Below are 16,060 nucleotides of genomic sequence, written 5' to 3'. Positions count from 1 at the left end.
AACTCGGAAGGATGGAAGGCTGAGTCAACCTTGAGCCTGGTGAAATTTGAACTGCCGAATTGCAGGCAGGCGGCAGTCAGCAGAAGTAGCCTGCAGTACTGCACTCTAACCACTGTGCCACCATGGTTGATGGGATGTTGCAATGTTTCCTAGAATTTAAATATTTTTCTTTTGCAAGTTTCTCCATGTTCGTTTTAAGGGCTTTATATCACTCGTTCCCTGTGCTAATAGTGCAGTGACTGTGAACATCGTTAAACAATGACTCACTTTATATAGCATCTTTATAGCCTCTTCAACAATTATTTCTCTGCCGTCTCTTCTATGGCTCACCAGATCTAATTTCATCTCTGAGCAAGCAGCCTTGCTCAACTTTCATACCTTTTAAAAAATACCTCTTTCTCCCTCTGTTCTTGTTTGTAAAGTTTCTTCCCCTCTCCCCCCACACCAACAGATGCTCACACTTTGCTTGCATTATTTGGGCTGTGTCTCATGCAGCAGGAGCAGCATTCAAAATGCAAGTGGTGGCCGTATTAGCTCAGGCTGTAAAGAAGCCTGTTATTAGAACACAGCAGCCTGCAATTACTGCAGGTTCAAGCCCGGCCCAAGGTTGACTCAGCCTTCCATCCTTTATAAGGTAGGTAAAATGAGGACCCAGATTGTTGGGGGGGGCAATAAGTTGACTTTGTAAATATACAAATAGAATGAGACTATTGCCTTATACACTGTAAGCCGCCCTGAGTCTTCGGAGAAGGGCGGGATATAAATGTAAATTAAAAAAAAAAAAAGTGGTGGCTTATAGCTGTCTGAGCATCTCTGAAAGATCCATCAGAATCCCTCGTCACAAACGTTGGCTCCAGCGTCATGCTTTTCCCTGCAGAGCGATATTATTAACTTCATATGTGTTTCTCCCCCTACTTTTAGTTGCAAAAAAAAAAAAAAAGGCAGCAAGGGATTGTGTGATATCAACACATCAAGCTTCTTACTCTTTTCCCCGTTTTTTTCCCTTTTTTAAAAAAACTATTATTGACTGCCGTCCCTGATGATGTATTATGGGTAAGGTAGAAATTTGATCTTTATTGACTTCGCCACCTCTGGGAATAAAGAAAATGGCTAAGAACAAAAATAGTAATTGGAAATAGCTCCCGTGGAGGGAACCTGTCATGAGACGAATTGATTCAGCAGTGGTGGCAGAAGTAGCGCTATTGATTGGGAGCCTTCAATGAATTAAAAAGAGGGCCAGGCATCTAATATGCCTCTTTCTTTTCTTTGGAAACTATGGACGTGTGAGGGAATGAAACAAAGAAGTGGAAATTCGCAGTTCTCTGGTTGGACAAAAAAAGATTCACAAAGAGGCACAACAAAGTCATCTCTGTCCCCTTTGGCATCTGATTTTTAATAGTGAATGTGTCAGGGTAACGATGAATTAAAGCTGACCAGCCCTTTAAGACTGAGGATGAGTCAGCAGGGTCATTGCCCTTTAAGAAGCTGTCTATATAAAGGAGGAGGGCATCATTCTCTCCTCATGTATCTGCATTGTAGTTCTCTGTTCAGAGTTGAAGAAGATTGATTGCCTGATTTTGCTTATCACGTGTATCAGGGGTGAAATCTAGCAGGTCTGACAGGTTCTGGAGAACCGGTAGCAGAAATTTTGAGTAGTTCAGAGAATCAGCAAATACCACCTCTGGCTGGACCCAGAGTGGGGAGGGAATGGGGGTTTTGCAGTATCCTTCCCCTGGAGTGGAGTGGGAATGGAGTTTTTGCAGTATTCTTCCCCTGCCACGCCCACCAAGCCATTCCCACTACACCACAAACCACGCCCACCAAACCCCACCTACAGAACCGGTAGTAAAAATATTTGGATTTCACCACTGATGTTTATGTGTGTGTGTGTGTGTGTTGTCTCAAAATAGTAGTCACTGTAAACACTCTGATAGAATGGGATCAGGACTTTTCTATGTGGAAGCAAGATGATGATTATGATGAATTAGGAGAAGACGTTGTTTGAAGATGAACGTAGAAGCTGTAAATGCTGATTTTCAACTAGATATTTTTAAAAAATGTTTAAAGGGGGATGTGGGTGGGAATAAACAAAATACAAAAGATTTAGGTCAAGAGCACACAACTTAAGATCTCAGGGCCACTTACATCTGTGAAAGCTTAGAATTGTAGGCTTGTAAAGCTGGAAAGGACTACAAGCAGTGGTGGGATTCAGCCAGTTCGCACCTATTTGGGAGAACTGGTTGTTAACTTTCTAAGCAGTTCAGAGAACCGGTTGTTGGAAGAAATCTTATTTTGTTTTTTTCCACTTTACAGGGCTAATCCTGTAAGGAAGGCAGGAAGGAACATTTTGGTGGTGTTTCTAGCCTAATCTTTACTGCCCTGCAGAGAGAAACTGCCTCTCTGCTTAACCCTTATTACTTTGTAACAGCTAAGGCGAAACGCCCATCTACGTGAGTGATGTTGCATTGGCCATGCCCACATGGTCACATGGACCACCAAGCCACACCCACATGGTCACATGGACCACCAAGCCACACCCACATGGTCACATGGACCACCAAGCCACGCCTACCCAGCTGGTCATTAGGGCAGAGAACCGGTTGTTAAATTATTTGAATCCCACCACTGACTACAAGGATAATATAATTTATCCCTCTGCAGGAAACCAGTTAAACTATCCACAAGAAATGGCTTTCTTCTTCTTCAAAGCCTTCAATGATGGAGAACCTACAATGTCCGCAAGACTATTCCATCATTATAGTCTGACAGCCTAACAAACAGTTACACAGATTATATATCATAAATCTTTTTCTTAAATTTTAATAAAATGTAGGCCGTTGCAACTTAAGCCTGTTACATTTGGTCCTCATTTCTGTGGCCATGGACAATAGTTCTTGATCATTTTTGTACCAGCACATGGATATCATGAACCCTGACCCTGTGGATACCAATGTGCCTCTCAGAGCCGTTAAACTTACGATAAAATGCAGAAAGGGCATTAGTGTGTCTCTCATCACATGATCTGAATGGTAAATCTTGCATCTTGCAAGTACGCATCTTGGCAACTTTCAACGACAAGAAATAACTATGGATTCCATTCCTTTTCTGCAGATTGTTATGGATTTTAAACATCCTGATGGACGCACTGTTGCAGTGTTGCTGCCTCAGCGTAGTTTGCTAGTGATGTCTGGAGAATCCAGATACCTCTGGACTCATGGGTAAGTGCTGGTTTTTACCTTGCAGTCAAATAATTAAAAATTGGCAGTGTATAGTATAGTGAGACTTTATTTTTATTAGCGGTCAATAACATAAACAGCCTATTTATCCTGGTAAAGGTAAAGGTTCCCCTCGCATATATGTGCTGGTCATTCCTGACTCTAGGAGGCAGTGCTCATCTCCGTTTCAAAGCCAGAGCCAGCGCTGTCTGGAGATGTCTCTGTGGTCATGTGGACATCATGACTAAACGCCAAAGGCGCACGGAATGCTGTTACCTTCCCACAAAGGTGGTCCCTATTTTTCTACTTGTTACATGCTTTCGAACTATTAGGTTGGCAGAAGCTGGGACAAGTAACGGGACCACACCCCATTATGCGGCACTAGGGATTTGAACTGCTGAACTGCCGACCTTTCGATCAACAAGCTCAGTGTCTTAGCCACTGAGCCACTGTATCCCTTTTATCCTGTTAGTAATATGCATAAAAGACATAGCACCACCTTAAGGTACCTATCATCTGAATTTTGATTGACTATGAGCAATTATGAAGGAAGAGGTCTTATACATATGAAGCTCAGTTTTCTGTTCAGTTGACAAGTAACGAATTAAAAGTTTTCATACAGGACTTGTTTATTGAGGAAGAAAACAAACAGTGATCCCACTTGGGTGAAGCTGCAGGTATTTAAGATGGATGACATTTCTTAACCCTACCCTTTCTCCAAGGAGCTTCCTCAGATGTACATTTCATTTTCACATTAACTCTGTGAGGTTGTGACTTTAATCATCTGCAAAGCTTTATGGCCGATGAATGATTTGAATTTGAATTTGCTGCAACCTAATTGAATCTATTAATCAGTAGAACACCTGGTTTCCAGAGGGCATCAGAAAGAGAGCAGGATATGTTAGCAGTTCCCGGAAACCTTAAGGAGTAGGAAACTGATCAAATTAAAGCAGCCTCCCTCAGTTTAGTGGGAATAGTCATGCTTAGCTGGAATTGTAATTCCAACATTTAAAGGCAGCAGTTTAAGAATAGTGAGCTAGGGGAATAAAGCAGACTGTGTTGCATTGATATATAACACTGAACTAGGAGTTTTTGAAGTAGACTTTGCAAATGGGAAAAGTAAGCATGGATGATTTGATCAGTTCTTGGGTTTGTGGTTTGTTTCTTTGTTTTTGTCAGCTTGTATCTAGAAAAAAGTGGAACAGAAAAGCAGGGCTAGACATTACGATTCTGGTAAACTGCATTTAAAAACAAGCTGGGATTTGCAAACTAACAAAAAATCAGGCCTTCATGTTTGTTTTTAATTGCTCCATACATCATGTCAAATTAAAGCAAAGTAATCACTTTGTGGCAAGATCTATGAACTTAGAATGTAGTAAATCTCATTGAAATCTAGTCTATAGGTAGTCCTCGACTTACAATTCATTCAGTGGCTGTTCAAAGTTACAATGACATTGAAAAATGGGATTTACAACTAGCCTTGCAATTCCAACCAATGCAATATCCCCATAGTCACATGTTAAAAATAGGTTTTTTGTCATCCAGCATGGCTGCAATATTCTGGGATCATGTGACCCATCATTTACAACCTTTCCCACTGACCTCCAGCAAGCAAAGTCAGTGAGGAAAGCCAGATTTGCTTAAAGACCACGTAATTCACTTAACAATTGCAGTGATTTGCTTAATCATGGCAAAAAAAGGTCATAACATGGGTGCAATTCACTTCACCACCACCTTGCTTAACAACAGAAATTCTGGTTAATTCTGGTTAACAAACTCTGTTGTGGTTGTGAATCGAGGATTATTCTTAATGCACATAAAATGTTCATCAGTTTGGCCAGTTAATACCAGTGGTGAAATCTGAACCGGTTTACTACTGATTCTCTGGCTGTGCATGCACACCATGCACCAAATGCTAGGTGTGCACACGCAGTGCACACCAAAAGGAGGCATGGAGTAAGTAGAACAGGGTGGGGGGGGTGATCAGCTGTGATCTTTTTTTTTACTTTTAAAAGCAATTTTTACAACCTCTTCAGCTGAAAAAGGGCTCTGACGATCACGTGGCTCAGCTGGGCATGGGTGGGGGGGAGGAGGAATTTTTGCTACCAGTTCGCCGAACCACCTGCCGCCATCGTTACCGGATCGGTTGATCCAGTCCGAACCGGGAGCATTTCACTCCTGTTTAATACCCATTTTGCAAAAAGCAAAGATAATGCTTCTGACATTTATGAAATGTGTACATAGGTGTATTTGGTTTTGCTTTGCTCACAAGTTATTTGCTCTCCAATAATACTTTTTTGCCTTGCTGTAGCTCCTTTGACAAGGCTAAATTCAGGTTTTTAGCGTAGACATTAATAATAGGCAGAAGGCTTATCTTGTTGGAAATGAAATGCTGATGATCCTGAAGATTGAAATTCTGGGGATTTTTCAGTGCAAGCTAGCCCGTGCCAGGCCATGCTAGTTCTTAGAGGCAGATTCCGCCTTGAGGTACAGTAGCTGATTATCAAACAGGATTATTCTAAACCCTCTCAGTATTATTCAATATTCCTTCTTTCCTGCCTTCTTTAATACGAAATAAATGGTTTGGAAATAGCTTTTTGCTGGTGCTTGCTTCCTGGCACCTCATCATCCTTGTACTGTCCTCTCAAGATTTTCTTCTTTTCATGATCCTCTCTTAAGTTCATACGTTATATGCTATTCAGTGTGTATATATGCATGTGAACCAGGGGTGAAATGTAAAATTTGTTACTACCAGTTCTGTGGATGAGGCTTGGTGGTGGTGGGGTAATGTGACTGAGTGGGCGTGACCAACTTTTTTTTTAAACTTTTAAAAGCATTTTTTTTGCCTTTAAAAGAAAAAAAGCCTCTGACGATCAGGCAACTCAGCTGGGATGTTAGAGGAGCCTTTTAAAAGAATTTTTTCTACAACCTCTTTAGCCAAAGAGGTTTTAAAATCCTCTGACAATCCCAGCTGAGCCGCGCCGATCATCAGAGGCTTTTTTTTTAACTTTTAAAAGCATTTTTTTGGCCAAAGAAAAAATGTTTTTAAAAGTAAAAAAAAACAAAACACACCTCTGATGATCGGCAACGCGTGGCTCAGCTGGGCCTGGGTGTGGGGGAGGGATTTTTGCTACCAGTTCTCCAAACCACCTGCCGGATCAGGCGTTCTGGTCCGAACTGGGAGCATTTCACCAGAACATATTCCTATGAGGGAAGCCATTTTATTTTTATTATATTAAAGAACACTTATTATTTGAGGGGAAAAACCCCTAACTTGTTATATTAAAAAGCTATGTAAGAAAGAGAAACAAGCTCTACACTAAACAGGATCAAAGAGAGAAAAATGGCAAAAAAGAAATGTAAAATCAATAAATCTAAGATAACAAAGTGTTGTGTTGCCAATTCTGCTATAGACTCAGACAATATTCAAATATGGGGTTTTTTTATTGCAATAAATCTTAGATTTATTGCAATAAAAAAAACCCATATTTGAATATTGTCTGAGTCTATAGCAGAATTGGCAACACAACACTTTGTTATTGTAAAGAGGAAAAGCAAGACGCACTGAACAAATTTCTCACTTAGCAACATAACTTATGGTCGCAAGCTGCCTGCATGTATATCACCTAACCATCTGGGTCCTCATCTTACCGACTTTGGAAATGTGGATGGCTAAGTCAACCTTGAACCCCCGTCAGGATCGAACTCCAGGTTGTGGGCAGAATACTGCACTGTAACCACCGCGCAACCACAACATTGTTGTATATATGTGTTGGACCTATTGAAAGAGGCAGAGAGAACAGGATCTGTGTTTGTGGCTTTCCATGACTCCTTAACAGGTGGCTCAGGGGCTAGGACATTCAGCTTGTCGATCAAAAGGTCGGCAGCTCAGCGGTTCAAATCCCTACTGCTGCCGTGTAACGGGGTGAGCTCCTGTTACTTGTCCCAGCTTCTGCCAACCTAGCACTTTCGAAAGCACCTAAAAATGCAAGTAGAAAAAATAGGGACCACCTTTGGTGGGAAGGTAACAGCGTTCCGTGCACCTTTGGCGTTGAGTCATGCCGGCCATATGACCACGGACAGTGCTGGCTCTTCGGCTTTGAAACGGAGATGAGCACCGCCCCCTAGAGTCGGGAATGACTAGCACATATGTGCGAGGGGAACCTTTACCTTTACCTTTATGACTCCTTATTATGAGTAGAACATTTCCTTTTGAGGTTAATATTGGTCTTAGCAGAGGCTACTTGAAAATCCCTTTAGAATGATCCATCTTCTATGTCTTACAGAATGCAAGGTTTCCAGTGCTCTGGGAAAGGGGTCTTCAACCTTGGCAACTTTTAATCTGGCGGACTTCAACTCGCAGAATTCCCCAGCCAGTTGTCTGGGGAATTCTGGGAGTTGAAGTCCGCCAGGCTTAAAGTTGCCAAGGTTGGAGACACCTGCTCTGAGGAATGATCCTCTCGAAGGCTTTTTGATATTATGGAGCTTTCAAAGCCCTGACTGCTCTCAATGAAATGTTCAGTATCAGATTATTATTATTATTATTTATTGTCATCAGGTGACAAAATGGGTATTATGGTATAATGCATACAATTCTATGTGTAATATATATTATAGCATCATAATATCTTATATGAGTCCATCCAGCAGTAATATCACTTTTACCATATAATGGAGGGTGTCATGAAGCACTCTGTCAAAGACTGTGTGATATACTAGTCTCAGTCTTCTCCTTCTAAGCTAGTATCTCTATTAAAGGCGATAAGATTAGTCCAGAATGATTTGTTTGTTACAAAACCCTGTTAATTGAAGCATGCTTAGCCAAATCTCTATAGCTGTACGGCTTGATAATGTTTTTGAAGAACTTGCCCAATATAGATTAAAAAAGTAACACAACTGTTGTTTCCCAGATCTTCCTCCTTCACTTTTTCAAAGATTAAGTTTTCAAGAATGATTCTGCGATTATCTCCTTCAGTATCCAAGGACAGGGGTCTCCAACCTTGGCAACTTTAAGACTTGTAGACTTCAGTTCCCAGAATTTGCTGGGTGAGGAATTCTGAGTTGAAATCCACAAGTCTTAAAGTTGCCAAGGTTGGAGACCCCTGTCCTAGGACCTATTCCTTCTAGTCCTACTTAATTTTAATTAGCTAATTCCTCTCTTTATCTTTTCCTTGTCAATCTCAAGGCACTGTTCCTTCCTTCAGTGGCATCACCCTGAGCTGGTACAGCTTCGTTTTCCTTCTGAGAAGACAGATGCAAAACGTTTTTTTATTTGTATATGAAATTCAGAGACTGCCTACCTCGATCACAGAGCAACTCTGGGTGGTACACAATTAAAAACATAAAAAACATATAAAATATTATATTTCAATAAAAGGAGGCAGTTAAAACAAGGATAAAATATTCTTGAGTTACATGAGTTAAGAAGTTCAGCCTTGTTATCATCAGCTATTATCATTTCACCATTTTTCTCCTTGCAGTGATCCTGTACTCTTTTTTGTTTTCTTTCTATTTCTTATATACCCAACTAATATTCTTTTTGATTTTGGTATCTCTTGCAAGCTTCAACTTTTTCAGAGCTTTAACTTTTTTTTTTGACAGACTTCTTTCCATTTCTGGATATGATTTTGTATTCTCCTTGGATTATGTTTAGCTCTTTCCATATCCTATACATATCTTTGTTAATATGTGTTATCTATATATATAAAAAAGCCAAATACCACACACTCATCATGAAATCTCCAGAACTGTAAAGCCTACAAACTTGAAATTTGGCACGTATGTTCCTCTTGGCTTCTATGTGCTCGCTAAGAAAGGATTTTTCTAAATAACCATCAGATCATTAGTATTTCATATACAGTATTATATTCACAAGCTCTGATGCTAAGGAGCTAGACATTCTATTCCCCCTCCCCACCTAAAAAAACTCTGTGCCAACTGCCAGTTGCCTTTTATTAACACGCTCTGATGCTTCCCCTTTGTTAAACTGGGTGTGGGCGTGGCCAGCACAAGACTCATCTAGCCTGCGGGCTGGGACATTCTACTCCCCCTCCCTCTCTGTTCCAACTGCCAGTTGCCTTATATTAACACGCTCTGATGCTACGGAGTTATACATTCTACATTAAGTTTCAGGCTTTTAAATGTTGATTTATCACAACTAATCACATAGTTTCGTAGCGAAACATGAGCGTCCAGTTAGTTATTGTATATTTTTAATTAACATTTGTTATACTTGAGTTAAATGTTTTATTTTTATATGGGATATGGAAAGCTCACAGATTCAGGAACAGATTATGAAGTTTTTAGAACTTTTTTTCCTTGAATTTAATGGGGTTTTACGTATCCCTTTTGTTGTAACACTTTTCTTCTATTTAACATCAAGCTGTGAAGTTTAAATCTAAATATTCCCTGTTTTGTCTTTGTTATGATATGATAAGTGGATTTTCTGCTACTTCTGTATACAAATGGGATCAAAGGTTTTGTTATGATTTACTTAGCTAACCTTTTTGTCGTTATCCTTGTTTGGGCTACTGTCCTTTGACACTGACCACCTGAATTAATTGGGAGGAAAAATTAGTGGTAGATAGTTCTGTCTTTGCTGAAATTGTTCTAAATATTCATGTTCTTCTCCAATGTTTCACAGACTTTTTAAACTCTAGCTTAAAACATGTGTGCCAAAAACGTGATATTTATGAAATACAAAAAAAGGGAGTGAAATCCTGACCTCTGTTTTATTTTAAAGCATTACACCAAGGAAATTTGATGTTGTTCAAGCATCAGAAGGAGAGAACGTTGGAAGCATCACTGCTGACATCAGAAAGTTAACCTTAAACAAAAGGGGAAAGAGAATATCTTTCACTTTCCGGAAAATAAAGAGAAGTCCTTGTTGCTGCTGTAAGTACTGTGCTGCATGCAATTTGAGTCTCTTTCATTGGGAATCTTTTTCAAAACAGGGTGATTTTCAGTAATCATTTTATCTTTCAAAAACAGCAATTATTGCAGAATTGTGTTAAAAAAAAATCTACCCATCTAATCATAGAATCAATATTGAATTAAGACATATCTGATTATTTATGAGTTACCTCATAGCTTATCTTTACTATAGTATGATATCTATATAGTCATCCACCTCAGAGGTGACTTTATACCAGGGGTGTCAAACTCGCGGCCCGCAGATCAGATGCGTCATGCACTGGCCACGCCCACCCCCATTTTAGCGAAGGGAAGAAAAATCATGATACGTCACATGACGACATCATGACGACGTGAGTTTGACACCCCTGCTTTAGACAGTCTGCAGAGGGTTAAAATAAAACAACATGATTATTAAAATAATTACCCAGAATTAGTAGAATTAGTTACAAAATAGTAACCGAAGAGTTCAGTAATAATATAATACAGATCCCGGGCCTAAAAGTCATCATTCCTTTTTCAATCAGTGATGATAAGAACAAGACCGATCTACCCACAAAGCTGGTTTAAAATTCCATCAGTTGATACGCCTGAGAGAACGTTCAGAATAGTAAGGCCAAGAGTTCTAACATTCTGGAGAACTAGAAAGCTACTTTTCTATTTTATTAGTTCTTAGGTCGGGGGTTCCTATGCTCTTTGTCCTGATGGACTCATTTGGAGTTATGAGAATTTTTACTTATGATTAAATTTATATCTTTTAAAAAAAAATTTAATCGGCAACTCAAAATGGTGTTCATAAGGCTGTGTATCTAGCGCCTGGCCCAAAATTACACAGCCAGCTTCCATACCTAAGCGTGAACTAGAATGCATAACTTTGGTCTCAGCATCTTAATCTCTCTAATATATTTTGAATAGGTAGGAAGTCCTCAATTTGTGGCTGTTCGCTTAACAAAGTTACAACCTATTTGATAAAGGGGAACTTATGACCCAGGTCTGGGGTTCCGATGGTCGCTCCCTACCCCCAGTGGTCAAGTGACTGCACATTGCTCAGCAATGTGGCCTCATTAATGGCTGTTTACAGCATCCCAAGGTCACGTGACCACATTTTACGATGGTTTTGCCGAAAACCGGCAGCTACCTCCAGTTTTTGGCAAAGCCATGCCATAGCAAACAATGATTTATGACTTATGATTGAAATGGAGAGGCACCATTACGGCCATAACTCAAGGACTACCTGTATAAAGGAGAATATATTGTAAATCAATACTTCTGCTGAATGCCGGCTGCCTGCAGTTTGGTGGTTCAAATCTCACCAGGCTCAGGATTGACTCAGCTTTCCATCCTTCCAAGGTCGGTAAAATGAGGACCCAAAATTGTTGGGGGCAATATGCTGACTCTGTAAACTGCTTAGAGAAGGCTGTAAAGTGGTATATAAGTCTAAGTGCTATTGTTATTGCTATTTTCAACCTTGGCAAGGTGAAGATTTCCCTCAAGGCAGCTGCCCAGAGAATTCTTGGAGTTGAAGTCCAGATGTCTTCATTTTGCGAAGGTTGAGAAACACTGTTGTAAATGTTCTCAGAGAAAGGCTGTCAGAGAGGGATCTCTGAACTTGCTTTAAGATTATGGACTTCAATTCCCAGAATTCCCTAACCAGCCTGGGCAGCTGCCTTGAGGGAAATTACCAAGCATGACCCCCAGAAGGTTTCCACTGCCCTATTTCTGCACAGATGGCACATTTCCAACAAAGCTGAAAAGCCAACCATCCATCCTTTCTATCTGCCAAGAAATGTAGATGAGGCTATAAGCTGGTGCTTTGCTTTCCAGCATATTAACTCCCTAGAAGTGAAATGGATGCTATATGAACGTAAAAAAAAACAACCCAATTTGTTTAGCATGGTCACTTGTAACAAATGTCTCAAGATAATAGCTTTGTTTTCCTCTTTCAAATCATGTACATGAAATTCACAGCCAGATTTCTTATGTTTATTTTTGGGATGGTACATTAGGCTACTGATGAAAAAAATTTGTATGGAAATAAATGGTTTATGTTGAAAAACACTGTATAGTGTGTGGGACATTAAGACTGGTGTCACTATGGTGTCATTATACATAATTATTAGCCTAGACAATAAAGGTCAGCTTTTTCTCCACATAATTCTGTCTCTGCTATTTAGCCTTGTATAAGCTGACTTATACTTATCCCAGTTGCAATGTATGGCTGTGAAAGTTGGACCATAAGAAATGCTGAGTGCCAAAGAATTGAGGCCTTTGAACTCCCTTGGACTGCAAGACGAACAAACAAGTCAGTCCTAGAGGAGATCAACCCTGACTGCTCTTTAGAAGGCCAGATCCTGAAGAGGAAACTCAAATACTTTGGTCACCTAATGAGAAGGAAAGACTCACTGGAGAAGAGCCTAATGCTGGGAAAGACTGAGGGCAAAAGAAGAAGGGGACGACAGAGAATGAGGTGGCTGGATGGAGTCATTGAAGTGGTAGGCGTGAACATAAATGGACTCCAGAGGATGGTACAGGATAGGAAGGCCTGGAGGAACATTGTCCATGGGGTCGCGATGGGTCGGACACGACTTCGCAACTAACAACAACAACAAGCTGACTAGGAATTCTGGGTGTTAAAATCCTAACATGGCTGATTTAGTACCCGCTTACAAAAAGCAACGAAAAACATGGTTTGCCTCCATTGTGGCTTTCTCTCCTCCTTCTGTTTTGATCAGTCTGAAAGCTCTGAAAACCCTGGATGAAATGCAAGAAATAAATAATCCCCTTATCTCATTGACCATTTTTTCTAATTAACTTCTTTTTAAAAAATGAGTGCATGGGTAACTAAACTATGATTAATATTGACATTTATAAATGCTAGGAATCAGAGAAAATGAACAGTCAGGCAGAGGGGATTCAGAGGGGATTCTCAGAGAAGGGGCTTCTCTTCAAATGAAACCCTTTGATGTCTGCAGAAAGGCCATTCCAGAAGGTTCTAAGACGCTAGAAAATGACAGGAATCTGGAAGTAGAAAAGAGGAGGGAGCTCCAACATATAAGTGTCCAGTAGATGGCAGCACCAAACTAACTTTGGCCATTCTCAAGCAGGCTAAAAAGTTGGATCTGTCTAGTCTTTGGGCAGGGAAACAACAGAAGATACTAGAATTGTAGTCTAAGAAGTTGAAAAATATCAGCTGGGAAGTTGAAAAATATCCTCGAGGAACGTAATGACAAGCTTAGTCTGTATTGTTGGCTGGATAAATGTGTGAATGGCACCAGCCTGACATTTTTATTTGTTACTATATTAATAGAGAAATGCTTGGATAGATTGGATCCTGGCCATACCATTTACTGCATATTATTCCTGGAATATGGTTTTCATTGCAGATAATTCACAGTAAATCACTTATTTACTCTTATAGTAGGGCTAAGCATATTTCCAGTTTTGGGAGCATATTGTAGGCGATTTCCCTAAAAAGTGCGGTCAGTTTCATTACCAATTACCCAGAATAACAATCTGGTGAGATTATTCTCTGATTTCCTCTTTGTCTCCTAGATTTGTATGTCCTGCAATATTTTCAGTTTTTAAAAATGCCTAAGACATCTATTTGAGGTTCAGAGGCAAATAAAAAGATTTTAGCTCATTGGCTAAAAGTATACATATTGTGTTTAACTTATAAAGAGTATTAGGTGGGACATGAAGTTTGTTAGCTGCCAAGAGAGATATCTACAGACTAGTTGCTTACTCCAATCCTTCTTTCATAATGTCCCAGTTAGTGATGACTACCTTTTGAACATGGCAAAATTTCTAATTTAAGAGGAGGAGGTCTGTTCATAAGCAACAGAATGAGGGCTGGCATTTTTATTATTGAACTATGGGTGAGCCTCTCTTAACGGCTGTTAAAATTTATTTTGGTGCTGAACAATTGGTAGTTACAACTGGTTCTTCTACATATATTGGTTGTAGTTTCCTGCAGTCATGTGATCACCATTTATGACGTCTTTTCTGGCTTCCTACGAGCAAAGCCAATGGGGAAGACAGCAGGAGGTTGCAAATAGCAACCACATTAAGTCCTCAGTTACCAATGGTGCAGAATTCACTTAATATCAGCAATGCCATAATTTCTTTGCAAAGCAGCATGATCATGTGAGGTCACGCTTTACAAATGCATCAGTTAGCAACAGACACTCCGGTTCCAATAGCTTAACCCAGGTCTATCTATAATTAAATTTTGCAATAAAAATTAACATTGAAATTTGCAGGTCGATTTGCAACTGTCTGTATTCTCTCCGTTAAAAAAGAAAAAGATTGTTTTGGGTCTAAAACTTAGCAATTAAAAATAAACCTATCTTCTACCTTTCTTCTCCTAATCTCCTTCCTCCAGCATTTCCTTCCGTATGCGACAGTCGGCACAAAGAGAGTGCGCCCTCGTTTCACAGTAGCAACAAAGACGCCTCTGTGCTAGAACAGAAGTATGTCCACGAAGTGTACGAAGACATTGCCAGACATTTCAGCAACACCAGGCATAGTCCGTGGCCACAAGTGGTCGAGTTCCTTAAAGGCTTGCCATGTGGGGCTATTGTGGCTGATGTTGGCTGTGGCAATGGAAAGTACCTAGGCCTCTGCAAAGACTTATATATGGTAAGATGATATATGGTTGGCATTTCTGTAAGCTTTGTTTATGTGAATGAAGGCAAATAATACGTGTCCCAGGATAATGTTGCAGGATCCAATCAGGGTCGGTCACCAGGACCAGAGGTTTAGTCTTTCGAGATAGTGGAAGTTCTCCCTACTAGAATGTGTTTGTTTCTGTGCTACATTTACCGTATTTTTCGGAGTATGACGCACTTTTTTCCCTTCTAAAAGAGACTGAAAATTTGGGTGCATCTTATATTCTGAATGTAACCCTGCCCACCTGCCGGCCCAATCCTTTGGCCTCTGTGCGACCTTTTCCTGTCTGCAGAGATTGCCACTGACAATAGCTTGTGTTTTTGGGCTCCGCGCGTCGCATTTTCAGCCTCCAAACACTTTATTTTGAGAACCCTTCAAGGCTGCAAGGATTGCCAAAGCACATCGCCACTAATCACCTTCTGAAAGCGCGATAAGTTTGAAGGCTGAAAACGCGACATGCGGTGCCCAAAATGGCTACCAGGAACAGTTGCTTCTTACCCCTTCTGTGCTTCGCCTGCTTTAGTCCCTGGAGCTCCCTCCGACGATCAGCTGTGCTTTTGAAGCTGTTTTTCAGCCCCAACGCGAGCGAAGCGATCTTCCGTGCTTTGCTTGCTTTTCTAATTGCTGCTCCCGCCGAAGATCAGCTGTGCTTTAGAAGCTGTTTTTTTAGCCCCAACCAGCCCCAGCCTCAAAACCAGCGAGCGAACTAATGTGCTGAATCTGACTAGGCAAGGATGCTAGCCAGATGAATATCTGATAAGCAGATTTTTTTTTCTATTTTCCTCCCCAAAAACTAATACTTTTTGGGGAGTCTTATACTCTGAAAAATATGGTATATGCCATTTTTAATTTAGGTAATCACTTTTAGTTGTTGGCATTCTTATGGGCATCCCACCAAATTCTAGCAGTTTACTCTTGGTTTAGAGGCAAGAAGCAGATGAAAATTTATAGTAAAATCCATAAATAACCAAACACATCTAAACTGAATAAATCTTCAGAGAACCTTTACAAGTTGTTTCAGTGCTTAAACCAACCCAGCTGCAAAATAATTTTTGCTAAGTTAGATATATGAAAAATCCCCCAAATCTTTTATTAGGGGAGGCTGTAAAAGAGGACAGGTAGTCCTCAACTTGCAACCATTTGATTAGTGACCTTTCAAAGTTACAACAGTGAAAATAAAAGTGACTTATGACATTTTTGACACTTATGACTGTTGCAGCACCCCTGTGGTAACGTCATCCAAAATTTGGATGCTTGGCAACTGG

At 40.2% G+C, this 16,060-nt stretch overlaps 1 protein-coding gene across 4 annotated transcripts in view; it reads left to right on the top strand.

The window, feature by feature from the left end:
• The window catches only part of ALKBH8 (alkB homolog 8, tRNA methyltransferase), a 57,955-nt gene that overhangs the window by 23,984 nt on the left and 17,911 nt on the right, over nucleotides 1-16,060 (top strand). For all 4 annotated transcript variants that reach the window (XM_058185806.1, XM_058185807.1, XM_058185804.1 and 1 more), the window contains 3 exons: nucleotides 3,112-3,218; nucleotides 9,958-10,109; nucleotides 14,509-14,765. In XM_058185806.1, coding sequence (XP_058041789.1) covers nucleotides 3,112-3,218; nucleotides 9,958-10,109; nucleotides 14,509-14,765 — 516 coding nt within the window. The remainder of the gene's footprint in view (nucleotides 1-3,111; nucleotides 3,219-9,957; nucleotides 10,110-14,508; nucleotides 14,766-16,060) is intronic.

This window comes from Ahaetulla prasina, chromosome 5 (genome assembly GCF_028640845.1).
Source record: "Ahaetulla prasina isolate Xishuangbanna chromosome 5, ASM2864084v1, whole genome shotgun sequence".
NCBI lineage: Eukaryota > Metazoa > Chordata > Lepidosauria > Squamata > Colubridae > Ahaetulla > Ahaetulla prasina.
The sequence above is the reverse complement of the archived record's forward strand: the minus strand, read 5'-3'. Positions and strand labels throughout refer to the sequence as shown.